Source organism: Bos grunniens, chromosome 1 (assembly GCF_055505025.1).
Source record: "Bos grunniens cultivar Pamir isolate PY7600 chromosome 1, Bosgru_T2T1.0, whole genome shotgun sequence".
Classification (NCBI taxonomy): Eukaryota; Metazoa; Chordata; class Mammalia; order Artiodactyla; family Bovidae; genus Bos; species Bos grunniens.
In genome coordinates this window covers 112199319-112225124 of record NC_141165.1, presented here as the reverse complement: position 1 = coordinate 112225124, position 25806 = coordinate 112199319, and the positions used below count along the sequence as shown (strand labels likewise).

Genomic DNA, 25806 nt, shown 5'->3' with positions numbered 1-25806 from the left:
TTCTCAAAAGGTAAGTGTTACCTTTTGAGGAAAGCTTTTCCTAAACATTTTAACTAAAGGAGCTTTCATTCCATTCCACCATTTTCTTTCATCCCTTTTTTCCTTTGAAGTACTATGTGAAATTCTTATTTACATATTTGTTTTCTGTCTCTCCCCACTAGAAATGGTTGGGAATGCCAAGAAAATGACTTTGTAAAAGTCATGTGTTAATATGTAGCCAAGAGGTTCACAGACTTATAAAAGGGGCAGGAACAGTCCTGCTTTGTCCCCAGCAACGTCAAAACAAAACATATATTATTTGTTAAATGATGGAACAAATGTCTACCTTTCTATGTTGGGGTTTAAAATTATTACTGTATGAATACAGAGGAGGAAAGAAGCCATTTAGTCTGGAGCAAGGGGTTATAGCCCTTCTGGCTGATTGTCTTAACCTTGCTCTTGTCTCTGACAGACTTAAAATATTAAATAGGTCATACTCCTTCCATGATTATTGTTAGATACACTCGTTTTACTACCAGTAAGCTTTTCATTCTGGATTGGCTATAACATAATTGAGCTTGGATATGACTAGTTTCTCTACATTCAACTTTGCCATGATGGCACTGTTTTGAATTGCATTTTCATTATTTACCTTCTTACAGCATTTCTCAGATCCTAAGATTCCAATAACACCTTACTCAAAAAGAAAACCTGTATTTCTGTCGTGTCTGGCAGAATCCATAGAAAAGTCTAGGTCACAGAATGCTACAGAGCATTTCCTGATCTTACCTGTGAGGGAGTCACTCAGGTAAATCTTGTATCTGAGAGAGTTGCACAGCTGCACCCCTACAAACTTCTTATACCATGTCCTTTTGACATACTGTTTGCCCTTACATTCTGAGTAAGAGTCTGAGTTAAAGGGTCTTTCGGTCCATATGGCATCTCTTCCCGCTGCATAAAGAAAGCACATGGTTTGAGTTTAGTATCTAACTTTGGGTCCTGAAGAGCTATCTTAAAAGCTTTTTAAAAAAGCAGTTTGCAAAGTTCATTGTCAACCTGCTGATAACCTGGTTTTCTCCAGTGCTAAATATTGGAGTGAAAAAATACAGGTGTTTAAACACGTAAGCCCCCCATTAATTTTCTGTTAATAGTGAGGTGAATCTTGGAGCAGTACGTGTCAAACTTGATTAGTTTCTGCAGTGCTCAACATAGCATCACGTTAGGAACAAAATTAGGTTTCTTTTTCTGAGATAAACTGTTTCAGTGTAAAGAGTTGCTTTAATGTGACTTGTTATTAAAAATGGAGATGAGTTTGACAGAAAACAAAATTCTGTAAAGCAATTATCCTTCAATAAAAAAATAAAAGAATGGATAACCCTAACCCTACACAGTGGAATATAACACAGCAGTGAAAATAAAGTCACAAACAAAAGTGGAATTGAGGGTGCTATATCTTAAACAGAAGATTTGAGCCAGTCTGTTATATGAATGAAAAGCAGGTTTTAGAATACTCAACTTGTTCCCAAAATATCATAGGCTGTCAGTATTACTGAACATTTTAGGTAAGCATTCACAGGTAATTGAAGAAGACTAAATGGACTAAAGTGAAATCATGACTAAAATTCTACCATGCCCATTTAGCTGAATCACTGTAGAAAAGCATGCAGTTGTGTTCTCATTGAGGTAGGTACTTACCAGAAACTGGCTCGCTCACTCTTGGGTCAGCTGAGGAGAAATAGCAAACAGAGTCAGAGTTTATTAGGTAAGTCCCAGTATTCCAGTGATGTGGCAAAGAAGATGGGTGCTTAACAGATGTTACGGAGTCTTGGACAACATACACTCCTACTAAAGTCCAAACTTGAAAATTGTGAGTTTTGTTTTGGGGATGGTTCTGTGTTGGAGAAGCTCAGCTATGTCTTTTATATGTGGTTTAAGTAGTTAGGAGTCTTTTTTGCTGTACTAGATTTTACTTCCACTTTCAAATCTTCTTCTTTTTAGCTTCATAAAAAATCTATTGACAAAATCACCAGGATGCCATGAACTGCAGTTGTGGAGCTGTATCTTAAGGAACTGGAACTTAGGCCAGATCAGAATATTTCACAGCTGTTCATCATAAAAAGCTATCACATGAATTCCCGTTCTGGATACAACTAGCTCACTAAGTCTGACATTCTGATTCTAGGCATAGAGAGGAGCATTCATTCACTATTGAGTATAGACCTCATACTTCCTCTCTTTTACACTGATAAGCCTAGCATTTTTCTGACATGAAAATAAACGAGGAAAAACCCTGGTGTTGCTTCTTTAAAAGGTACCTTCATTGGTTTTTCAAATAGATGGGTTTTTGAAATCAAGAAATGCTTTACCTCGTTTAGCTGGTTTCAGACAAGCTATGCAAACACTGTGACCCTTTATATCTTTGTTGGGAATTCCGGCTGATGCAATTACCTGATTCAGTACTGAATGCCACTGTGTTGCTGGGTGGCCCTTCACCAAGTGGGTTTATGGGTTTCACCTGGAATTCATAGCTGAAGGGGGAGAAAAAGAGAACAACATTCTTCAGAAGTAGGAAACAACATCTGGTCATACTTAATGTTCCTCCCAATTCTGTTTTGAAATCATCATGATGTTGAATGGACTTATGTTCTAGAAGCAGCTTCAGGAAACTGTTCAAACAGCTTGTCTGTTTTCTAAAAGAAAGGGGTTAAAAAAAAAAACAAAAAACTTCTCTTTTTAAAATCTCCAAATTAACAGAATAAAAATAGCTGAGGAGGTTGTTAATAGACATGCAGGAAAGCAGTATTCGGTGGACCCAGGCTAATTACAGTAATTAGGAGTCTCAGTTTTCTTCAAAGGATTAACTACTTCCTGGGAGCAAAGAATTGCAAAACTCCCAACTTGGGTTGTTGCCTTAGACTTCGTGTTCCTTACCGTGGGGTTTGAACTATGTATGTGAGAATCACATGATAGAGTTGTAGTGGAGAAAGTTTAAAATGCAGATTTTTTTGCTCTATGGTAGCTACTGAATCCATTTGTGAGGGCTTCCAGAAAGGTATTTATAGTAAGTTTCTGAGGTGAATCCTGTGGCCACTGACACATGAGAACTAGATAAACTATGGGAACTGATGCATATGAGTTGCTGATTATATCACCTGGAACTCGCATCTTATGTGGATCATACGAAGTCACGATATATCCTGAGTAATGGCATGGTAATGTCACCTCAGGATAAGCATGGGCATAAAGACACCCCCCTCTCCCTCTATAAACCAGATTCATATGGACCAGGTCCTTAACCTTTTATGTTAAAAAAACAAAGGACAAAACAAGCTCATATCCCTAATAGTTAAAAGTTTGTTTGATTTCTGTCCTTAAGAATTATTCACTAAATTGCTAGGCAATATTTGACAAATTTCACCCATAGAACACTCAAGCAGAGCAAATCCTTTTAAATTCAAACAGTAAAGCTATTTGCTGTTTGCCTGAAACTAAGAGTTTCTTTTAGTTGCAGACTTGGTAGGAAAGTAGTTTCAAATGTAAAACCAGCTTGAGTCAGCTGAGAATTGTGAGTTTCAAAATTTTGAAAGACTTGGGGAGATAATTCCCCTTTTTGAAAAGTTTATAATTGACTAAGTGCAGAACACACACACAAATTTATTAAAAAAGTGAAAAACAGAAGGATGACAGCTCTCAGTTTGGTACAGAGGATAACCAAGTGAGCAATAACAGGAAAACTTTCTGGGGCTCAAAAGATTTTTGGGTACTGAGGCATTGCATTAAAACACTGCTGCAATCTACAAGGAAGACAGATTCTAGTATTACAATGTCAACCACTTTTTGAGTGCTTCCTATGTACTCAAAAAGTACACTACATATAAAAAGTAATACAATACACACAAACCCCAAGAAATAAGTATTAATCCTATTTATCAGTTGAGAACAATCAGGCTCTTAACTATTGTACTCATTGCTTTTGCTTTTCTAAACTTCCAAACTTTGTGATATAGGGATTAAAACATGCAGTTTTTATAGTGAGAGACTGCACATGAAAGAGTTTTTGTAAACTAATCAGCTGGTAGAAGGTGTCGTTATCCTTTGCATAAGAGACTGCTGATATAAAGCCACCCATCTCATTTAAATAAATTGCACATACATCAGGTGCTTTGGCATAGAATATTTCCACAGATTAAATTCTAGCTCAGAGGCCTCATGAACTTATAAGAAAGAAAGAAAAAATCATCCCACTATGGTGAACTGAAAATGGAAAAAAGAAATCACAGGCATCTAGACTTTGATTCAAGTGGGCAATGCATTCCACATTCTAGGCCACGGCCAAAAATCTCTGCTTTGGCCAAGTCTGATGAAATTATTTCCGTGTCTTTTTTATTTCAGTTATTTACTCTTCAGCTATATTTGTAGTATGGCCACAAATACTGATAAGCTACTTTTGGGGGTTTTTTTTGGCCACCATTTTATGATACTTGACAAGTTTTGAAGAAATTATTTTAAACTAAGTTTAATTAATAGCATGGGAACTAAAAGGCAGATATTTTTGGCTGCCTTTATATTAAACAATATAAAAATGGTATATTTTAAAAGGCAAAATTTTCCCCAAGAAGCACATTTTGTCATGAGATTTATGACACTGTAGGTATAAGAGTAATGTCTTACATAGAGAATAGACTTATGGACATGGGGAGACGGTGAGATGTATGGAAAGAGTAACGTGGAAACTTAAAATATGTAAAATAGATAGCCAAGGGGAATTCGCTGTATGGCTCAGGAAACTCAAAAAGGGGCTGTGTATCAATCTAGAGGGGTGGGATGGGGCTGGAGATGGGAGGGAGATTCAAAAGGGAGAGGGTATATGTATACCTGTGGCTGATTCATGTTGAGGTTTGTCAGAAAATTCTATAAAGCAATTATCCTTCAATAAAAAAAATTTTTTTAAGTAATGTCTTAGAGAAAATATTGATTGCACATAGGAAATAAGCATAGCATTTTAGCTATGCAAAAATGCTTGCAGAAGAAAATTATTTGAAATAAAAAGTACAGAATAAAATTTCAAATAGAATATTTGGAAGATAAGAAACACAAATATTAGGGGAAAAAGATGAAAAATGTGAGAAAATACAGGAACGAGCAGATTATTTCAGGGAATACAAAACTAGTAGATTCTAGAAGAGAGAGGAGGGGGAAAGGAAGGTAGGAAATTACCCTAGAAGTTTTTAAGTAATTTCCCATAACTGAAAGACATGGGTTTCTAGGTTTAAAAGGCCTAATACTTGCCAAGCAATAAGAAAAAAAAGACTAATGCATAGAAATTGCAAAATCTTGGAGTACTAGGATAAAGAGTAGATCTTAAATGTTTCTGAAAAGAAAACTGGTCACATTCAAAGAATCCAGAATCAGAATGACGTGTGACAGCAACTCCAGAAGTTAGAAAACAATGGAACAATACTTTGAAGGGTTCATGTTATCCTACAATCTATGTTTAGTTAAACAGTATCAGAGTAGAGTAAACCACGGATATTTTCAGACACATAAGGACCCCAAAATAACTTCTATAACCTCTCTTGAAGGTGTGTTTCTCAAGAAATGCCAGAAAGCAAGGGAGTAAACAAGGAAGACATGGATATAGGAATTATCCTTAATGTAGGAGAGAGACAAAAGATGATCGTGAGGGGTCCCAGGAGATGTTGCTATGAACAAACACATGTAACAGGTGACTCGAATGTTTGGCCATTTGGAGAAATATTCTAGACATATGGATTTAATTAACAGAAGAAACACCTAAAATAATTGAAAACGAGAGAGGATGTACTAAGATGTAATAGGAGGCCCCGAGCCCTCCTCCTCCCACAGACACATTGAATGTACATCTGCACATAGAGCAGTTCCCTCTGAAAGAGATCCAGAAAGTAGCTGAGCAACTCCTCTACATTGGGGAAATGAGAGAATACCCGTATCAAGATGGGCAGCAAGGGCTGGGACACACTTGCCATAAAGCCCACCCCTGACACAGCACCATATAATCAAGAGGAAACCCCCAACTTCTTCCTGAGGAGCAAAGGGTTTATAACCCACATCTAACATCCCAACTTTTAAGACTCTCACCTGAGGGATGGGTCCCCTAAGCACCTGGCTCTGAAAGCCAGCAGGGCTTGTGTTTATGAAAACCATAAGGATATAGCAAATAAGCTGTTCTTACAAGTGCATGAGCAGTCACGATGGCTATGCCCTTACTGGATAGCAAAAGGGCAAAATCACCTATTTTTTCTGCCAGTGTTAAAAGACAATGCCTGAGGACCAGGATTTTTTTTTTTTTTCCAGGGCCAGGATTTTAATTTAGCAAGTATCTGGGGCCTGTGATCCTCCCTGGAGACCAGGGAAGCCATTGGAAAGTTGCTGGTATCTCCCTGGAAGGAGGTTGTAACATGTTTGTGCCCTAAGTTTATAGCTTCCATCCAAAGGGATGAATCCTTGGATCACCTGACTGATAGCCAATGGGGCCTTGCATTCATGAGTCCCACAGGACTGTGGCAAAGAAGCAATTTTTAACTAGCTAGTCCCCTAGGGCTCAGCACAGAGGGAGCAGACAAAAATGCCCATCTTCCTATTTTTCCCTGAAAGGAGTTTAACTGCATAGTTTAAAAGCTGACACCTGAGGGTGAGGCTTCTAGTTTTAGCACATATTTAGAGACTAGCTGTGATCTTCTCCAGAGACAGGGAAGTTGGCAGACACCTTCTCTGCCTTCTCCCTCCAGCCTGCTCCAACAATAAAAATAAATCACTAATATGTCCCTGGAAGGGACTTGTACAAATGGCTGAGTCTCAGCTTTCACAACTACTGCCCAAGGGATAGGTCTCCATATTGCCTGCTCTGAGAGGCAATTTGTGTTCACAAATACACAGGGCTAGTGGAGAAGGCAATGCCACCCCACTCCAGCACTCTTGCCTGAAAAATCCCATGGATGGGGGAGCCTGGTGGGCTGCAGTCCATGGGGTCGCTAGGAGTCGGATACGACTGAAGGACTTCACTTTCACTTTTCACTTTCATGCATTGGAGAAGGAAATGGCAACCCACTCCAGTGTTCTTGCCTGGAGAATCCCAGGGACGGGGGAGCCTGGTGGGCTGCTGTCTATGGGGTCTCACAGAGTCAGACACGACTGAAGCGACTTAGCAGCAGCAGCAGCAAACAAAGAACCAGTTTTTAATGCACACAGAGCATACTTCCCTACCTCACCCCACTCCCCGCCCCAACTATATCCTGGGTTCAGCAGGCAAACAGCCATCTCCTAGTGTTTCCCTAGAAGGGGCTTAACTACTTGATCTCCCAACTGCTACCTAGTGTTCAGCTTGTAATCAGTCTGCATCTAGATGGTGACTGTGATTCTCCCCTTTGGGACACTAATGAGTTTTGGCACACCCCCAAATACTATGAGTCACTAAAGCTAAAGAAAGTTGCTTGGACAATCTCAGAGGTTTGAGAAGCAAGTAGGAGCTCAGGTTCAGTTCAGTCACTCGTGTCCGACTCTTTGCAACCCCATGAACCGCAGCACACCAGGCCTCCCTGTCCATTACCAATTCCCGGAGTCCATTACTAGGGAAGAGAATAAGGAGAAAACTCTCTCCTTTTTTGTTCCTTAACAAGGATGACCCTCAGAAATTAGTTTTGGGTAACATTAGATGAAGGGGCTTCCCCTGTGACTCAGCTGGTAAAGAATCTGCCTGCCAATGCAGGAGACACAAGAGATGTGAGTTCGATCCCTGGGTCAGGAAGATCCCCTGAAGGAGTGCATAACTATCCATTCCAGTATTCTTAACTGGAGAATTCCATAAACAGAGGAGCCTGGAAGGCTACAGTTCATGGGGTTGCAAAGAGTCGGACATTACTGAGCACCTAACACTTTCACTTTTCAACATTATATAAAATATTGAAAAAATAAAAGGCATGTTATACCTCAAGTAAAATAATTGGCTTAGTTAACCATCAGCAACCCCATGAACTACAGCACGCCAGGCCTCCCTCTCCATCACCAACTCCCGGAGTCCACCCAAACCCATGTCCATCGAGTCAGTGATGCTGTCCAACCATCTCATCCTCTGTTGTCCCCTTTTCTTCCTGCCCCCAATCCCTCCCGGCATCAGAGTCTTTTTCAATGAGTCAACTCTTCGCATGAGGTGGCCAAAGTACTGGAGTTTCAGCTTCAGCATCATTTCTTCCAAAGAAATCCCAGGGCTGATCTCCTTCAGAATGGACTGGTTGGATCTCCTTGCAGTCCAAGGGACTCTCAAGAGTCTTCTCCAACACCACAGTTCAAAAGCATCAGTTCTTCGGCACTCAGCCTTCTTCACAGTCCAACTCTCACATCTCTACATGACCACAGGAAAAACCACAGCCTTGACTAGACGAACCTTTGTTGGCAGAGTAATGTCTCTACTTTTGAATATGCTATCTATGTTGGTCATAACTTTCCTTCCAAGGAGCAAGCGTCTTTTAATTTCATGGCTGAAGTCACCATCTGCAGTGATTTTGGAGCCCCCAAAAATAAAGTCTGACACTGTTTCCACTGTTTCCCCATCCACTTCCCATGAAGTGATGGGACCAGATGCCATGATCTTTGTTTTCTGAATGTTGAGCTTTAAGCCAACTTTTTCACTCTCCACTTTCACATTCATCAAGAGGCTTTTTAGTTCCTCTTCACTTTCTGCCATAAGGGTGGTGTCATCTGCATATCTGAGGTTATTGATATTTCTCCCGGCAATCTTGATTCCAGCTTGTGCTTCTTCCAGCCCAGCGTTTCTCATGATGTATTCTGCAAAGAAGTTAAATAAGTAGGGTGACAATATACAGCCTTGACGTACTCCTTTTCCTATTTGGAACCAGTCTGTTGTTCCATATCCAGTTCTAACTGTTGCTTCCTGACCTGCATACAAATTTCTCAAGAGGCAGATCAGGTGGTCTGGTATTCCCATCTCTTTCAGAATTTTCCACAGTTTATTGTGATCCACACAGTCAAAGGCTTTGGCATAGTCAATAAAGCAGAAATAGATGTTTTTCTGGAACTCTCCTGCTTTTTCCATGATCCAGCGGATGTTGGCAATTTGATCTCTGGTTCCTCTGCCTTTTCTAAAACCAGCTTGAACATCATGAAGTTCACGGTTCACATACTGCTGAAGCCTGGCTTGGAGAATTTTGAGCATTACTTTACTAGCGTGTGAGACGAGTGCAATTGTGCGGTAGTTTGAGCATTCTTTGGCATTGCCTTTCTTTCTGGCTTGGAATGAAAACTGACTTTTCCAGTCCTGTGGCCACTGCTGAGTTTTCCAAATTTGCTCTCATATTGAGTGTAGCACTTTCATAGCATCATCTTTCATGATTTGAAAGAGCTCAACTGGAATTCCATCACCTCCACTAGCTTTGTTCATAGTGATGCTTTCTAAGGCCCACTTGACTTCACATTCCAGGATGTCTGGCTCTAGGTCAGTGATCACACCATCATGATTATCTGGGTCCTGAAGATCTTTTTTGTACAGTTCTTCTGTGTATTCTTGCCACCTCTTCTTGATATCTTCTGCTTCTGTTAGGTCCATACCATTTCTGTCCTTTATCGAGCCCATCTTTGCACGAAATATTCCCTTGGTATCTCTAATTTTCTTGAAGAGATCTCTAGTCTCTCCCATTTATGGCTGCACTTTGCTGGAGCAGCTGTTAAGAGATACCCCATGCCCAAAGTAAGAGAAACCCAAGTAAGTGTTTGCAGCCGGTTGGTGTTGCAAGAGGGCATCAGAGGGCAGACACACTGAAACCATACTCAAAGAAAACTAGTCAATCTAATCACACTAGGACCACAGCCTTGTCTAACTCAATGAAACTAAGCCATGCCCGTGGGGCAACCCAAGACGGGCGGGTCATGGTGGAGAGATCTGACAGAATGTGGTCCACTGGAGAAGGGAATGGCAAACAACTTTAGTATTCTTGCCTTGAGAACCCCATGAACAGTATGAAAAAGCAAAATGGTAGGATACTGAAAGAGGAACTCCCCAGGTCAGTAGGTGCCCAATATGCTACTGGAGATCAGTGGAGAAATAACTCCAGAAAGAATGAAGGGATGGAGTCAAAGCAAAAATAATACCCAGCTGTGGATGTGACTGGTGATAGAAGCAAGGTCTGATGCTATAAAGAGCAATATTGCATAGGAACCTGGAATGTCAGGTCCATGAATCAAGGCAAACTGGAAGTGGTCAAACAAGAGATGGCAAGAGAGAATGTCGACGTTCTAGGAATCAGCAAACTCAAATGGACTAGAATGGGTGAATTTAACTCAGATGACCATTATATCTACTACTGCAGGCAGGAATCCCTCAGAAGAAATGGAGTAGCCATCATGGTCAACAAAAGAGTCCGAAATGCAGTACTTGGATGCAATCTCAAAAACGACAGAATGATCTCTGTTCGTTTCCAAGGCAAACCATTCAATATCACAGTAATCCAAGTCTATGCCCCAACCAGTAACACTGAAGAAGCTGAAGTTGAACAGTTCTATGAAGACCTATAAGACCTTTTAGAACTAACAACCAAAAAAGATGTCCTTTTCATTATAGAGGACTGGAATGCAAAAGAAGGAAGTCAAGAAACACCTGGAGTAAGAGGCAAATTTGGCCTTGGAATACGGAATGAAGCAGGGCAAAGACTAATAGAGTTTTGCCAAGAAAATGCACTGGTCATAACAAACACCCTCTTCCAACAACACAAGAGAAGACTCTATACATGGACATCACCAGATGGTCAACACTGAAATCAGATTGATTATATTCTTTGTAGCCAAAGATGGAGAAGCTCTATACAATCAGCAAAAACAAGACCAGGAGCTGACTGTGGCTCAGATCATGAACTCCTTATTGCCAAATTCAGACTTAAATTGAAGAAAGTAGGGAAAACCACTATACCATTCAGGTATGACCTAAATCAAATCCCTTATGATTATACAGTGGAAGTGAGAAATAGATTTAAGGGCCTAGATCTGATAGATGGAGTGCCTGTTGAACTATGGACTGAGGTTCGTGACATTGTACAGGAGACAGGGATCAAGGCCATCCCCATGGAAAAGAAATGCAAAAAAGCAAAATAGCTGTCTGGGGAGGCCTTACAAATAACTGTGAAAAGAAGAGAAGCAAAAAGCAAAGGAGAAAAGGAAAGATATAAGCATCTGAATGCAGAGTTCCAAAGAATAGCAAAAAGAGATAAGAAAGCCTTCTTCAGCAATCAATGCAAAGAAATAGAGGAAAACTTTCCTAACCAGGGTAAAGAAACATTCAGACCCAGGAAAGCTAGAGAGTTCCAATGGAATCCAAAGAGCTCCATATCAACATTAATAGACCTGCATTAATGATGATTAAATTTTCAAAAGTTAAAAATAAGGAAAGAATCTTAACAGCAGCAGGGGAAAAGCAACTTGTTATGTACAATGGAGTTCCCATAACAATATCAGCAGATTTTTCAGCAAAAACTTTCAGGCCAGAAGGGAGCAGCATGATACAGTCAAAACTGCTGAATTAAAAAAAAAAATCAGCGAAGTTGGTCTTCAGAATTAAAGAGAAAATAGAGTTTCCCAGACAAATAAAGGCCAAAACAGTTCATCACCACTACATCAGCCTTACAACAATGTTAAAGAGAGTTCTTCAAATAGAAATGGAAGGATGCTAATTAGTAACAGGGAAACATAAAAGTATAAAACTCAATGGTAAAAGTAAATATGCAATTACATTTAGAGTACTCTAATGTTAAAACTGTGGAGAGTAAATCACTTATAACTCTAATGTGAGAGTTAAAAAACAAACAAAAATACTACAATAACTATAATTGCAATAATTAACTAATGGATATACAGTGTAAAAATGTAAATTATGACATAAAAACAAAACGTGGAGGGAAGAGTATAAAAAACAGAGCTAGTGTGTGTTTGAAGTTGTCATTAACTTAAATAGACTTTATGTAAAATAGACTTATGATATTTCATGTAAATCTGGCAACTACATAAGTAATAAGTAATGGTAACTACAAAGTAATAACCAGTAATACATATACACACAAAAAGAACAGAATCACAGCATAGCACTACAGAAAGTCATCAGATCACAAAGGAAGAGAAGGAGAGATGAAGAAAGGAAAAAAAGAATTACAAAACAAAATAGTAATTGTACGTCCATATCTAACAATAATTACTGTAAATGTAAATGGACCAAACTCTTTAATACTTCAAGATAGGTCACATGTTAGGATGCAAGACAAGTATTAATAAATTTAAGAAAATTAGTATCATATACAGTATATTTTCTAACCAGAATGGTAAGAAAATAGAATTCAATTTAAAAGAAGGAGTTGGAAAATTCACAGATATATGGAGATTAAATAACAAACATATGAATGAAAAACCAATGAGTCAAAGAAAAAAAAATCGAGAGCAATCAAAATATATCTTGAGCCAAAGGAAAATGGAAAGACAACATAACAAAATTTATGCAATACCTCAAAAGCAATTCTATGAGAGAAATTTATAGTAAATAAATTTAACAAATACCTATATTAAGAAAAAAAAGATATCAAATAAACAACCTAACTTTACACCTCAAGGAACAAGAAAAAGAACAAGCTAAGCCCAAAGTTAGTAGAAGGAAGGAGATAACAAAGAGCAGAGCAGAAGTAAAAGAAATAGGGACCAGAAAAACAATACAAAAGATCAGTAAACTAAGAGCTGGCTTTTCAAAAAGATACACAAAACTGACAAACCTTTAGCTAGAGTAACGGAAAAAAGGGAGAGCTCAAGTAAAATCAGGAAATCAGAAATAAAAGAGGAGATGTTAAAACTGCTGCTGCTGCTGCTAAGTCGCTTCAATCGTGTCTGACTCTGTGCAACCCCGTAGACGGCGGCCCACCAGGCTCCTCCGTCCATGGGATTTTCCCGGCAAGAGTACTGGAGTGGGTTGGCATTGCCTTCTCCGGACATTAAAACTGGTGCTACAGAAATACAAGGGATTTGGGGAGATCAGTGGACAATTATGAACAATTATACGCCAACAAATTGAATAGAGGAAATATATAAATTCTTAGAAACATAAAACCTATCAAGACTAAAGCATGAAAGAACAGATCATTTGAGTAGACTAATTACTAGGAAGGAGATTGAGTCAGTAACCAAAAACTTCCCAAGAAACAAGAGCCCAGGACCAGATGTTTTTACTTGTGGATTCAATAATTAACACCAGTCTTTCTCAAACTTTTCCAATAAATTGAAGGGGAGAGGGAAACTCCCAAATTCATTTTATGAGGTCAGCATTACCCTGCCAGACAAGGACACTACAAGAAAAGAAAATTATAATCCAATATTCTTGATGAAATATAGATGCAAAAATCCTCAACAAAATATTAGCAAACCCAAGTTCATCAATACATTAGAATGATCATAAACATGATCTAGTGGGATTCATTCCAAGAATGCAAAGATGGTTCAACATTCACAAATCAATGTGATATACCATATTAACAAAAAGAGGGATAAAAAAACTATATGATTTATATGACCTAAATAGATGCAGAAAAAGCATTTGAAAAAATTCAACATTCTTTCTTGATAAAAACTCTCAACAAACTTGGTATACAGGGAACATGCCTCAAGATAATAAAGGCTTGTATGATAAGCCCACAGCTAACATCGTACTTAATGATGAAATGCTGAAAGCTTTTCCTATCTCAGAAACAAGACAAGAATCCCTATTCTCACCACTTTTATTCAACATAGCACTGAAAGTCCTGGCTAGAGCAATCAGTCAAGAGAAGGAAATAAAAAACACCCAAACTGGAAAGGAAGAAGTAAATTTTTTTCCATTTGCAGATGATGACATGATATTATATGTAGAAAACCCTAAACACTCAACCAAAAAGCTGCTAGAACTAATACATTTGGTAAAGTTTAGGATCCTGTATTAATATATAGAAATCTGTTGGATTGTCTGTATACCAAAATTTATCAGAGAGAGAAATTAAGGAAACAATTTACAAACAATTTAGCCTCAAAAATAATAAAATATTTAGGAATAATTTAAGGAGATAAAAGATCTGTACACTGAAAACTTAAAGACACTGATGAAAGATATCAAAGAAGATACCAATAAAATGAAAGATATTCCACAATCCCTTATTTTATATCATACATAAAAGTCAGCTCAAAATGGTTTAAAGACTTGAACACAAAACCTGAAATCATAAAACTCCTCAAAACTATTCAAATCCCTAAAGGAGGATGGCATCAAGGTTTTGCATTCATTACGTAAGAGAATCTGAAAGACCCAGCAGTGGCCACAGGACTGGAAAAGTTTAATTCTCATCCCAGTTCCCAAGAAGGGTAGTACCAAAGAATGTGCTAACCATCGGACAGTTGCATTCATCTCCCATGCTGGTAAGGCCATGCTTAAAATCTTGCATGCTAGGCTTCAGCATTATGCAAACCAAAAACTTCCAGATGTCCAAGCTGGTTATAGAAAAAGAAGAGGAACTAAAGATCAAATTGCCAACATTTGCTGGATTATAGAGAAGGCAAGGACATTTCAGAAAAAAACATCTATCTCTGTTTCTTCAACTAGGCTAAAGCTTTGACCCTGTGGATTGTGACAAACTGTGGAAAGCTCTTAGCGAGATGGGAGTACCAGACCATCTTACGTCTCTCCTGAGAAACCTGTTTGCAGGCCAAGAAGCAACAGTTAGAACCCTGTATGGAACGACTGATTGGTTCAAGATCGACAAAGGAGTATGACACAGCTGTCTGCTGTCACCCTTTTTGTTTAACCTATATGCTGAGCACATCGTGAGAAATGCCAGGCTGGATGAGTTACAAGTTGTACAAGTTGGAATCAAGATAGGCGGGAGAAACAACAGCCTCAGGTATGCAGATGATACCATTCTAATGGCAGAAAGTGAAGAAGAACTAAAGCGCCTCAATGAGGGTGAAGGAGGAGGGTAAAAGAGTTGACTCAAGACTAAATATTAAAAATCTAAGATCATGGCATCTGGCCCCATTACTGCATGGCAAATAGAAGGGGAAAAGGTGGAAGCAGTGACAGATTTCCTCTTCTTGGGCTCAAAAATGACTGCAGATGGTGACTGCAGCCATGAAATCAGAAGACAATTGCTTCTTGGCAGGAAAGTGATGACAAACCTAGACAGTGTTGAAAAGCAGAGACATTACTCTGCCGACAAAGGTCCATATAGTCAAGGCTATGGTCTTCCCAGTGGTCACTTACGGTTGTGAGAGCTGGACCATAACGAAGGCAGAACACCAAAGAATTGATGCCTTCGAACTGTGCTGCTGGAGAAGACTCCCGAAAGACCCTTGGACATCAAGGAGATCAAACCAGCCAATCTTAAGGGAGATCAATCCTGAATATTCACTGGAAGGACTGATGCTGAAGCTGAAGCTCTAGTATTTTAGTCATCTGATGTGTACCCACGACTCATTGGAAAAGTCCCTGATGCTGGGAAAGATTGAAGGCAGAAGGATAAGAGGGCATCAGAGGATGAGATGGCTGGATGGCATCACCAATGCAATGGACATGAACTTGGGCAAACTTTGGGAGATGGTGAGGGACAGGGAGGCCTGGCGTTCTGCAGTCCATGGGTTGCAAACAGTCAGTCAACTAGGTGATTGAGAGCAACAACAAGCTCCTTTATATTAGTCTTGGTAATAATTTTTGGATCTGACACCAAAATCAAAAGCAACAAAAGCAAAAATAAACAAGTGAGACTACATCAAACTGAAAATCTGTACAGCAAAGGGAACCATCAACAAATGAAAAGGCAACCTATGGAATGGAAGAAAATACATGCAAATCATACATCTGATAAGTGGTTAATATCCAAAATACATAAGAAACTCACACAACTCAACAGCAAAAAAGTCAATGACCCAAGGGAAAAATGTGCAAAGGACCTGAAAAGACCCCTTTCAAAAGAAGAGATACACATAGCCAATAGGCACATGAAAGAATGCTAAAGACATCACTAATCATCAGAGAAATGCACATCAAAACCCCAGTGAGATGTTACCTCACACCTGTTAGGATGTCTATTATCTAAAAGACAAGAGATAGCAAAACCTGGTGAGGATATGGAGTAAAGGGTATCCTTGTGCACTACTGGTGGGAATGAAAAGTGGTACAGAAATGAAAAATAGAAGTACCATATGATTGATTCTATTCTTTGCAGCCAAAGATGGAGAAGTTCCATATGGTCAGCAAAAACAAGATCGGAACTGACTGTGGCTCAGATCACGAACTCCTTATTGCAAAATTCAGACTTAAATTGAAGAAAGTAGGGAAAACTGCTAGACCATTCAGGTATGACATAAATCACTTACAATTATACAATGGAAGTGAGAAATAGATTCAAGGGATTAGATCTGATAGACAGAGTGCCTGGAGAACTATGGAGAGAGGTTCGTGACATTGTACAGGAGGCAGTGATCAGGACCATCCCCAAGAAAAAGAAGTTAAAAAAGACAAAATGTTTGTCTGAAGAGGCCTTACCAATAGCTGTGAAGAGAAGCAGAAGGCAAAGGAGAAAAGGAAAGATATACCCATTTGAATGCAGAGTTCCAAAGAATAGCAAAGAGAGATAAGAAAGCCTTCCTCAGTGATCAGTGCAAAGAAATAGAGGAAAACAATAGAATGGAAAAGACTAGAGATCTCTTCAAGAAAATCAGAGATACCAAGGGAACATTTTGTGCAAAGATGGGCTCAGTAAAGGACAGAAATGGTATGGACCTAACAGAAGCAGAAGATATCAAGAAGAGGTGGCAAGAATACACAGAAGAAGTATACAAAAAAAGATCTTCATGACTCAGATAACCACTCACCTAGAGCCAGACATCCTGGAATATGAAGTCAAGTGGGCCTTAGGAAGCATCGCTACGAACAAAACTAGTGGAGATGATAGAATTTCAGTTGAGCTTTTTCAAATCCTAAAAATGATGGTGTTAAAAGTGCTGCACTCAATATGCCAGCAAATTTGGAAGACTCAGCAGTGGCCACAGACTGGAAAAGGTGAGTTTTCATTCCAGTCCCAAAGAAAGGCAATGCCAAAGAATGTTCAAACTACCACACAATTGCACTCATCTCACATGATAGCAAAGTAACGCTCAAAATTTTCTGTGCCAGGCTTCAACAGTACGTGAACCGAGAACTTCCAGATGTTCAAGCTGGATTTAGAAAAGGCAGAGGAACCAGAGATCAAATTGCCAACATCCGTTGGATCATTGAAAAAGTAAAAGAGTTCCAGAAAAACATCTACTTCTGCTTTATTGATTATGCAAAAGCCTTTGACTCTGTAGATCACAACAAACTGTAGAAAATTCTTCAAGCGATGAGAATACCAGACCACCTTACCTGCCTCCTGAGAAATCTGTATGCAGGTCAAGAAGCAACAGTTAGAACTGGACATGGAACAACAGACTGGTTCCAAATTGGGAAAGGAGTATGTCAAGGCTGTATATTGTCACCTTGCTTATTTAACTTATATACAGAGTACATCATGAAAAATGCTGGGCTGGATGAAGCATAAGCTGGAATCAAGATTGTTGGGAGAAATATCAATAACCTCACATACACAGATGATACCACCCTTATAGTAGAAAGCAAAGAAATACTAAAGAGCCTCTTGATGAAAGTGAAAGAGGAGAGTGAAAAAGTTGGCTTAAAACTCAACATTCAAAAAATGAAAATGATGGCATCCAGTCCCATCACTTCATGGCAAACAGATGGGGAAACAATGGAAACAGTGACAGACTTTTTTTTTTTTGGACTTCAAAATCACTGCAGATAGTGACTGCAGCCATGCAATTAAAAGATGCTTGCTCCTTGAAAGAAAAACTCTAACCAACCTAGACAGCATATTAAAAAGCAGAAGCATTACTTTGCCAACAAAGGTCCATCCAGTCAAAGCTATGGTTTTTCCAGTAGTCATGTATGGACATGAGAGTTGGACTATAAAGAAAGCTTAGTGCTGAAGAATTGATGCTTTTGAAGTGTGGTGTTGGAGAAGATTCTTGAGTCACTTGGACTACAAGGAATCCAACCAGTCCATCCTAAAGGAAATCAGTTCTGAATATGCATTGGAAGAACTGATGCTGAAGCTGAAACTCCAATACTTTGGCCACCTGATGTGAAGAACTGACTGATTGGAAATGACCCTATTGCTGGGAAAGATTGAAGGCAGGAGGAGAAGGGGACGACAGAGGATGAGATGATTGTATGGCATCACTGACATGATGAACATGAGTTTGAGTAGGCTCCGGGAGTTGGTGATAGACAGGGAAGCCTGGTGTGCTGCAGTCCATGGGGTCACAAAGAGCTGGACACGACTGAGAGACTGAACTAAACTGAACTGAATGATCCAGTAGTCTCACCACTGAGTGTATATCCCAGGAAATGAAATCATTATCTTAAAAATATATCTGTACTCCCATGTTAACAGTAGCATTATTCATTCTAGTCAAGGTGCAGAAATAAGTGTCCATTGATAGAAGAATGGATAAAGAAATTGTGAGATACACACAGCTAACCCTTGAACAGTGTGGGGGATTACAGGTGCCAAGCCCCCAGTCAGGTAAAAATCTGAGTTATTAGTATCTCTGCCTCAAAAATGAAGGGATTGATAAATGATTCACCCAAGGGCAGAAACTGAAACAGTTTGCATAGCATCAGGACTCAAACCCTGATTCTTTTGGTTCCACATACTGTGATCTCTAATCAAACAAACTTCGAAGGTTTGTAAAGTGAAAATACAAGTACTGTATTTGTTGGAAAAAATCCATGTATAAGTGGACCTTCGCAGTTCAAAGTCATATTGTTCAAGGGTGACCTGTATGTACATATGCGTATACACACACATACACACACACAGTGGACTATCATTCAGCCTTTAAAAATAAGTAAATCCTGTCATTTGCAACAACATGAATGAACCTGGAGGGCATTATGCTACGTGAAATAAGTCATGTGAGAAAGACAAGTCATGCATGGTATCACTTATATGTGGATCTTTAAGAAAAATGTCAGATTTATAGAAATAGAGTAGAAAAGTGACTGCAGAGTCTGGGGAAATAGATATTGGTAAAAGGGGTTCAAACTAGTTGTAAGATGAATAGGATCTGAGGATCAAAAATACAATGATAGTTGAAATACTGTATTGTATAATTTGTTTGCCAAAAGATTATAATTTAAATGTTTTTACCAGTTATAAAAAATAGTAAATATATGAGGTAATAGATATATTAACTAATTCAGGGGAATCCTTTCATAATGTATATGTATATCAAATCATCATGTTGTATACTTTAAATATCTCAAAATTTTATCAATTATAATACCTTAAAAAAGTTGAAAAATGAACAAAATTATTGAAAATAGTTGCTTCTGGCAAATAGAATTTAGGAATAGGAATGAACTGCTTTGTAGTATTTGAGTTTTAAAACCAAGTACATCTGCTTCTGACAAAAATGAAAATTAAATTTGAAAAGGTGTTTCTAAGACCTGCTTCATCAGAATGAGTATCTAAGTGGAGTACAGTCTAGGTGACAGCTGCAGTCAAGCTTTTGGGCCTCATGGAAGGCAAGCCAAATGAATAACACCCCTGGCAGAAGCCATGTCCGATTTTTCCCAGACAGTTATGGATTCAAACAAAAACCATCTTCCCAGTTGCCCATCAGGAGGCAGCATGGCACTGTGGTGAATGTCATGAGTTCAGGGGCCAGAAGGACTTGGGCTCACAGCTGCACTAATGTGTAACCTTAAGGTAAGTAACTTAAACTCTCTGAGCCTCATATATAAAAATGAGCATCATGAAATTTGTGAGGATACTATTAAATACAGTAATTATAACTTTGCCTGGAAAATCCTATGGACGGAGGAGCCTGGTAGGCTGCAGTCCATGGGGTCGCTAAGAGTCAGGCATGACTGAGCGACTTCACTCTCACTTTTCACTTTCATGCATTGGAGAAGGAAATGGCAACCCACTCCAGTGTTCTTGCCTGGAGAATCCCAGGGACAGGGGAGCCTGGTGGGCTGCCTTCTATGGGGTCGCACAGAGTTGGACACGACTGAAGCGACTTAGCAGCAGCAGCAGCAAGTGTATAAAAGTATCTGTGAGTTTCTTAAGAGGCTTACATGAAATGATGCATGTAAATTTAAGGTACCATGCACATAGTAAGTCATTATAACTATTCTTTATTATTATATTTATATCCCTAAAGAATTTTTTTTAAAGGTGCTTCTACTCTTGGGGAATTTGAGAAACCCTACCATAGAACTCTCAAGGCAGAACTATGTCCACAAACTTGTGTTTGTAAAGGTGATAAGAAAGGCATCTGTGGTTTACAGGGAAAACTATCAGAAATGAGGAAGCTCCACCCTTTGGGATCTAGCCTGAGGCTAACCTCCAGGTCAGGTTAGGGCAGACACATCTTTCTGTCATCTCCCTGCCTTCTCTTCCTTTGCTCCTCTCTATAATGATCTCCCCCTATTTTTACCCATAACGTAGTGCTGAATTATAATTTTCACTGTTTGGTAAACTTAACAAAAGCTCTTAAACCTCAAGCAACCACTTTTTATTTAGAAAGGCCACCCGGTAGCTCTTTGCTGGTTTGAAATGTTTTGTTAGCTGATTTGACCCCTAGTGTCATTTTGAAATATCTGGGCCCCATTCAGGTTGGGTTTCAGTCAGAGGGAAAGAAAGGAAAGAGGGGGGTTAGAAAAAAAGAGTAAGGGCAATGGAATGGGGAAAGGGTGATCAAACCCACCAGTTCTTCAAGGACTGCAGGACTGGGGAAAGGATTTCTGGATACCTGCCAGGTACAGGCACTCTGCTGCCTGGGAATACAGCTCAGAAACAAAGGGCAGAGCTGCGGGGATACTGCGAGGATGAAATAAGCCTAAATCTGACAGAAGAGAGTGGAGCAGGTATCAGGGGTCATTAACCAGCTGCCCAGTAGGTCTTTAAGGACATTTCTTTGATCTTGCATTTCTGTAGGGGGACACACATTTCAGATCTGGGTTGCTCTCTAATACTGAAGTGTTGCTAAGAGCATCTTGCACCCCCTCCCTAGATACTATGGAATTTGAAGTGCAAAATAATAAAAATAATGCAGTGATGTGAAAAGAAGAATTGCTCTCTTTATAGACTAGTGGAGTTCCATGCTCTTTGCTGTTGCAAACCTGAGCAATCAACTCAATTTCTTTAATGAGGAAGCAATTATTCTTCTGCTGCTCAGACCTACAGTAAAACTAAAAAAAAAAAAAAAAAAAAGCCTGATACTCTGGCAGCTTATTTTATTCCTTTCTATAAAGCTGATGAGAAGAGATACTGAAAAGTTAATACATACTGCAGAGACTAGAATTTCCCCAAAACCTGATGAATAAGGTCATAATGGCCATTCCACATGCCTGCTTTGTTCTATCAGATTTACAGTTTACAAGAAGTTGCTGCCTCTATTCCAGTTTATTTTTAATGCCAAGATTTAAGTCATATAACACAAACAACAGCCCCAAACTATCTTTGCTGTCAGCTACAGGAAACTTTGGTAGGTTTTAATCTTGGAGGAAGAGCTATTCTCCAGGATCCTCCCAAGCCACAGACGACAGTAGAAGTGCTTGAGCCAGTTAAGTAAACTTGATTTATCTTAATTACCAGACAGAGTGCATTTTCCATAGGAAATTGCTGGACCACATGTATGTCTGGCACACACAGAGAATTCTTCAGTTTCTTAGCCAAGCAGGGAGAGACATGGGCTTATACGAAGAGAAGACTGAGATACGAGGGCTCTGTAAGTGGAGAGTGATTGTGTGTAAATCCACATTCCCCAACTAGTTCATCAGGAAGAACTGGCCCATCAATGGATTACCAAAATGTGTGCTGAAAATAACTGTCTGAAAAGAAATTGCAGACCACAGACATAGATTCAAAGCAAAAATGGTTTATCAGGACAAACCTACTCACTGTAAGACAGACCCAGGTTTTGGTTTTATTTTCAGTTCCAGATTTCCCTTTTATTCTGTGATGGTTTCAGATAGCATTAAGATTATGTTATTTTAGATCTGGGAGAGACTTTAAGGTCAATTAGCCCACAGTTCTGGTCCCTTTAAGCAGTGGTGCAACACTTATTTTTTAAGTTACATACTTTATCATTTCTTCTGTTCATGAAACTAAACATAATCATAGTGGTCTTTGCAAACAAAGTAGTTGGCTACAGACAGGAGGACTCTTCTTAATACTTTCTTTTAGTTCAACAAGAGGCACACAATGAAGTTTCATGGGGAAAAAAATAAGGGGAAAATAAATATTGGAGAGTGGGCCAGTTGGGTACTGTTTCAGTGGACACTAACATCTCTACATTGTCTTTGTATGTTAGGGATGGAGGGTGAGAGAAGGGGATCCTCCAGAGAAAGAGCTGGAGTTGTGCTCCAGCTGTTCATCTCTGGTAACAGATCCCGTCATTTGACTTAAACATTTCTGGCTCCCCCCCCCCAAGCAGCCCCTCTGTCCTGTGTACATCTGTCAGCCCAGCTGCGAGCAGCCATCAGCAAGGCTGGGCCTGTCCTCACTGTGCTGCCTTGGGAACTGCAGCTGGTTCCCCAGGGCAGCCGAGCAGCTCTGCGCTCTAGAGACAGAGACACCTCAAGCCGGGTGAGCCGCTGAACTCTACCAGTGGCGGGATCGCTGCTGATGGATACAGTCGTAATGGCCATTCCACATGCCTGCTTTGTCCTATCAGATTTACAGTTTACAAGACTTTGCTACCTGTATTCCACTTTATTTTTAATGCCAAGATTGAAGTCTCTTACTGTGGGTTATTTTTCAAGCTTCTCCAGAGTAAATAACAACCTGGCTACATCATTAAAAACAGGCAGGAGAAGGTAGCATCGTTGACTATCTTTTTGGTTCTAAAAGAGTGTGTGAACTTTTAGAATTTTTAACCTCAAAGGCTCTGTAGATCTCTTTTCTCTGCCTTGATTATGCAGGTTAAATGTTCTACACCAACCTTTATCCCACCCATGTCACTGTTTAACAATTAGCCGGTAATTATGACCTGTTTTTAGAGCTCCTGTTTTCTAGTCAGGACAAATGATGGAAAAGGTGACTAAAAATCAATTCTTTACATGTGTCTCCTAGAATAGGAACAAAGCTATAGATATTCCTTCAGAAGGTATTATCTTCCAGCTTTTCAAATAGGGAATTCCAGAAGCTCATGGAGGAGTTTTAACAGCTATCATTCAGAGTTGGCCTATGTGGGGAATTTACTGTACATTTTGACTCAAAATTTTCCACAAGGGATGAAGTGTGATTACAGTCATTCTTTATAGCTAATAAAAACCACCTGCTAACTGCATCCTGTACATACTTCCTCTTTATTTTACAGGGTGTCTCTTATTTGCATTAATCTTGGGTCATGATTGGGGCAGAGAAGATACAGTGGTAAGGAACCTTGTCTTTACAATGTAAGATTTGTAACAAAAGAGCCAACAAGTCCAAATTGGGGAACTCGCAATTTTATTATGCCTGCTGTAGCCTCACTATCAGTACTAACTTTGAGGACTAGTATTTTACCTAAGTTGTGTGCATGGAGGTCACAGGGGTCCTCCTTAGAAGGCATATTGATGGTGGACAGGAGAGACAAGCAAGGTACACACGACAACAGTGGGAAAAAGGTGAGTGGTTGTATCTGAGTCTAAGGCAAACGCCAACAAGTAGCATGAGTCCTACAACAGTTGTAACTGGAAACTGGACATGAACCTCATGACTTGACAGGTCCTGTGATTCCAGAGTCTAATTCAGTTCAGCCCTAAGGCACTTTCCTGTTATGTCCCCATTTGACCAATTCGATCAGATGCCACAATGGTACTCACGCAAGAACTTAACGAAAAGTTATTTTCAGTTAGATGTGTTCTACCAACTACTCATTACAAGTAGCTTTAGTATCAAAATTGATTATTCTAAGTAAAGAAAAGTCAGAATGCAAGCTAAAATGAAAGTCAGAGCAAGTTACTCCCCAGTTACCATGCTTCAAGGTCTCCCCATCACTCAACCACATTCCCTGATCTGGCATAGAAAAGTGAAGGTGTTAAGTCACTCAGTCGTGTGCAACTCTTTGCGATCCCATGGACTGTAGCCTGCCAGGCTCCTCTGTCCACAGAATTCTCCAGGCAAAAATACTGGAGTGGGTTGCCATTCCCTTCTCCAGGGGATCTTCCAGATCCAGGGATTGAACCTGGGTCTCCCACATTCCAGGCAGATTCTTTACCATCTGAGCCAAGATCTGGCATGGAAGGCCCTCCCTAACTTGGCTTCTGCTTCTCTTTGCTTCCGCTTCTCTCCACTTTTTGTCCCTCACACTGGTGAAAACAGCCTGTTTTTCACCATGCACAACCACACCATTTCTGCCACTGTGCTGACACGCGCACTATTCTCTCTGACCTTCCTTTCTCTTACCACAGTCGCCTGACTGGCTCCTGCCTACTCATCACCCCTCAACCTAAGTGTCACCTTCTCCAGGAAGTTTTGTCTTTCCTTTGATTCCCCAGACTATGTGACATGCCACCCTTGGGCTCCCACTGTGCAGACTTCTACCTGAACTCTCACCACTCTGTGTACAATAATCGGTCACTAGCGGTCTGCCCCATTAGCCTGGAGCTCCTCAAAGACAGGCCGGATGTTTACTCCTGTTTGTAGGCACAATACCAAGCACAGGGCTGACCACGTCACTGGCACCAGGTAAATGTCAGCTGAATGCAGACGCAAACCTTTTACAAACAAGTTATGTTTCAAACGTCCCTGGCATAACTGTGTTCTACCTCTGATCCATGAGCTAATAGGTGCACTGTGAAACCCGAGAACAGCCTGATTCAGAAACAGAACACAATGAACACTTAGAAACTGGATGCCCTTCAGTGCACCTTCTGTGTGCTACGTGGCTCACTTTTTTAAAGTGGAATAAAAAGCAAGTTCTGTAAGCCCAAGTCCACCTATTAAAAAGTCCAAATTAAATGACCTTTTACTGTTTCCTTAAAATGCATTATGGTAAAAATAGGCCTTCTCCCTGTTAATCTGGCTAAGGAAGCAGAACCAAATTCATCAAATGGGCTTTTACTGAGATACATGCTAATTTTGGCCAACACAGATGACACCACCCTTATGGCAGAAAGTGAAAAGGAACTAAAAAGCCTCTTGATGAAAGTGAAAGTGGAGAGTGAAAAAGTTGGCTTCAAGCTCAGCATCCAGAAAACGAAGATCATGGCATCCGGTCCCATCACTTCATGGGAAATAGATGGGGAAACAGTGGAAACAGTGTCAGACTTTATTTTTGGGGCTCCAAAATCACTGCAGATGGTGACTTGCAACCATGAAATTAAAAGACGCTTACTCCTTGGAAGGAAAGTTATGACCAACGTAGATAGCATATTCAAAAGCAGAGACATTACTTTGCCAACAAAGGTCTGTCTAGTCAAGGCTATGGTTTTTCCTGTGGTCATGTATGGATGTGAGAGTTGGACTGTGAAGAAGGCTGAACGCTGAAGAATCTATGCTTTTGAACTGTGGTGTTGGAGAAGACTCTTGAGAGTCCCTTGGATTGCAAGGAGATCCAACTAGTCCATTCTGAAGGAGATCAGCCCTGGGATTTCTTTGGAGGGAATGATGCCGAAGCTGAAACTCCAGTACTTTGACCACCTCATGAGAAGAGTTGACTCATTGGAAAAGACTCTGATGCTGGGAGGGATTGGGG

At 39.8% G+C, this 25806-nt stretch overlaps 1 protein-coding gene across 50 annotated transcripts in view; it reads right to left on the bottom strand.

Annotated features, from left to right (window-relative positions):
* Positions 1-25806, bottom strand: part of ABI3BP (ABI family member 3 binding protein) — a 300988-nt gene that overhangs the window by 3506 nt on the left and 271676 nt on the right. For all 50 annotated transcript variants that reach the window (XM_086409787.1, XM_086409340.1, XM_086409524.1 and 47 more), the window contains 3 exons: positions 2428-2507; positions 1675-1704; positions 769-930 (listed from right to left, as the gene is read on the bottom strand). In XM_086409787.1, the coding sequence (XP_086265913.1) occupies positions 769-930; positions 1675-1704; positions 2428-2507 (272 nt within the window). The remainder of the gene's footprint in view (positions 1-768; positions 931-1674; positions 1705-2427; positions 2508-25806) is intronic.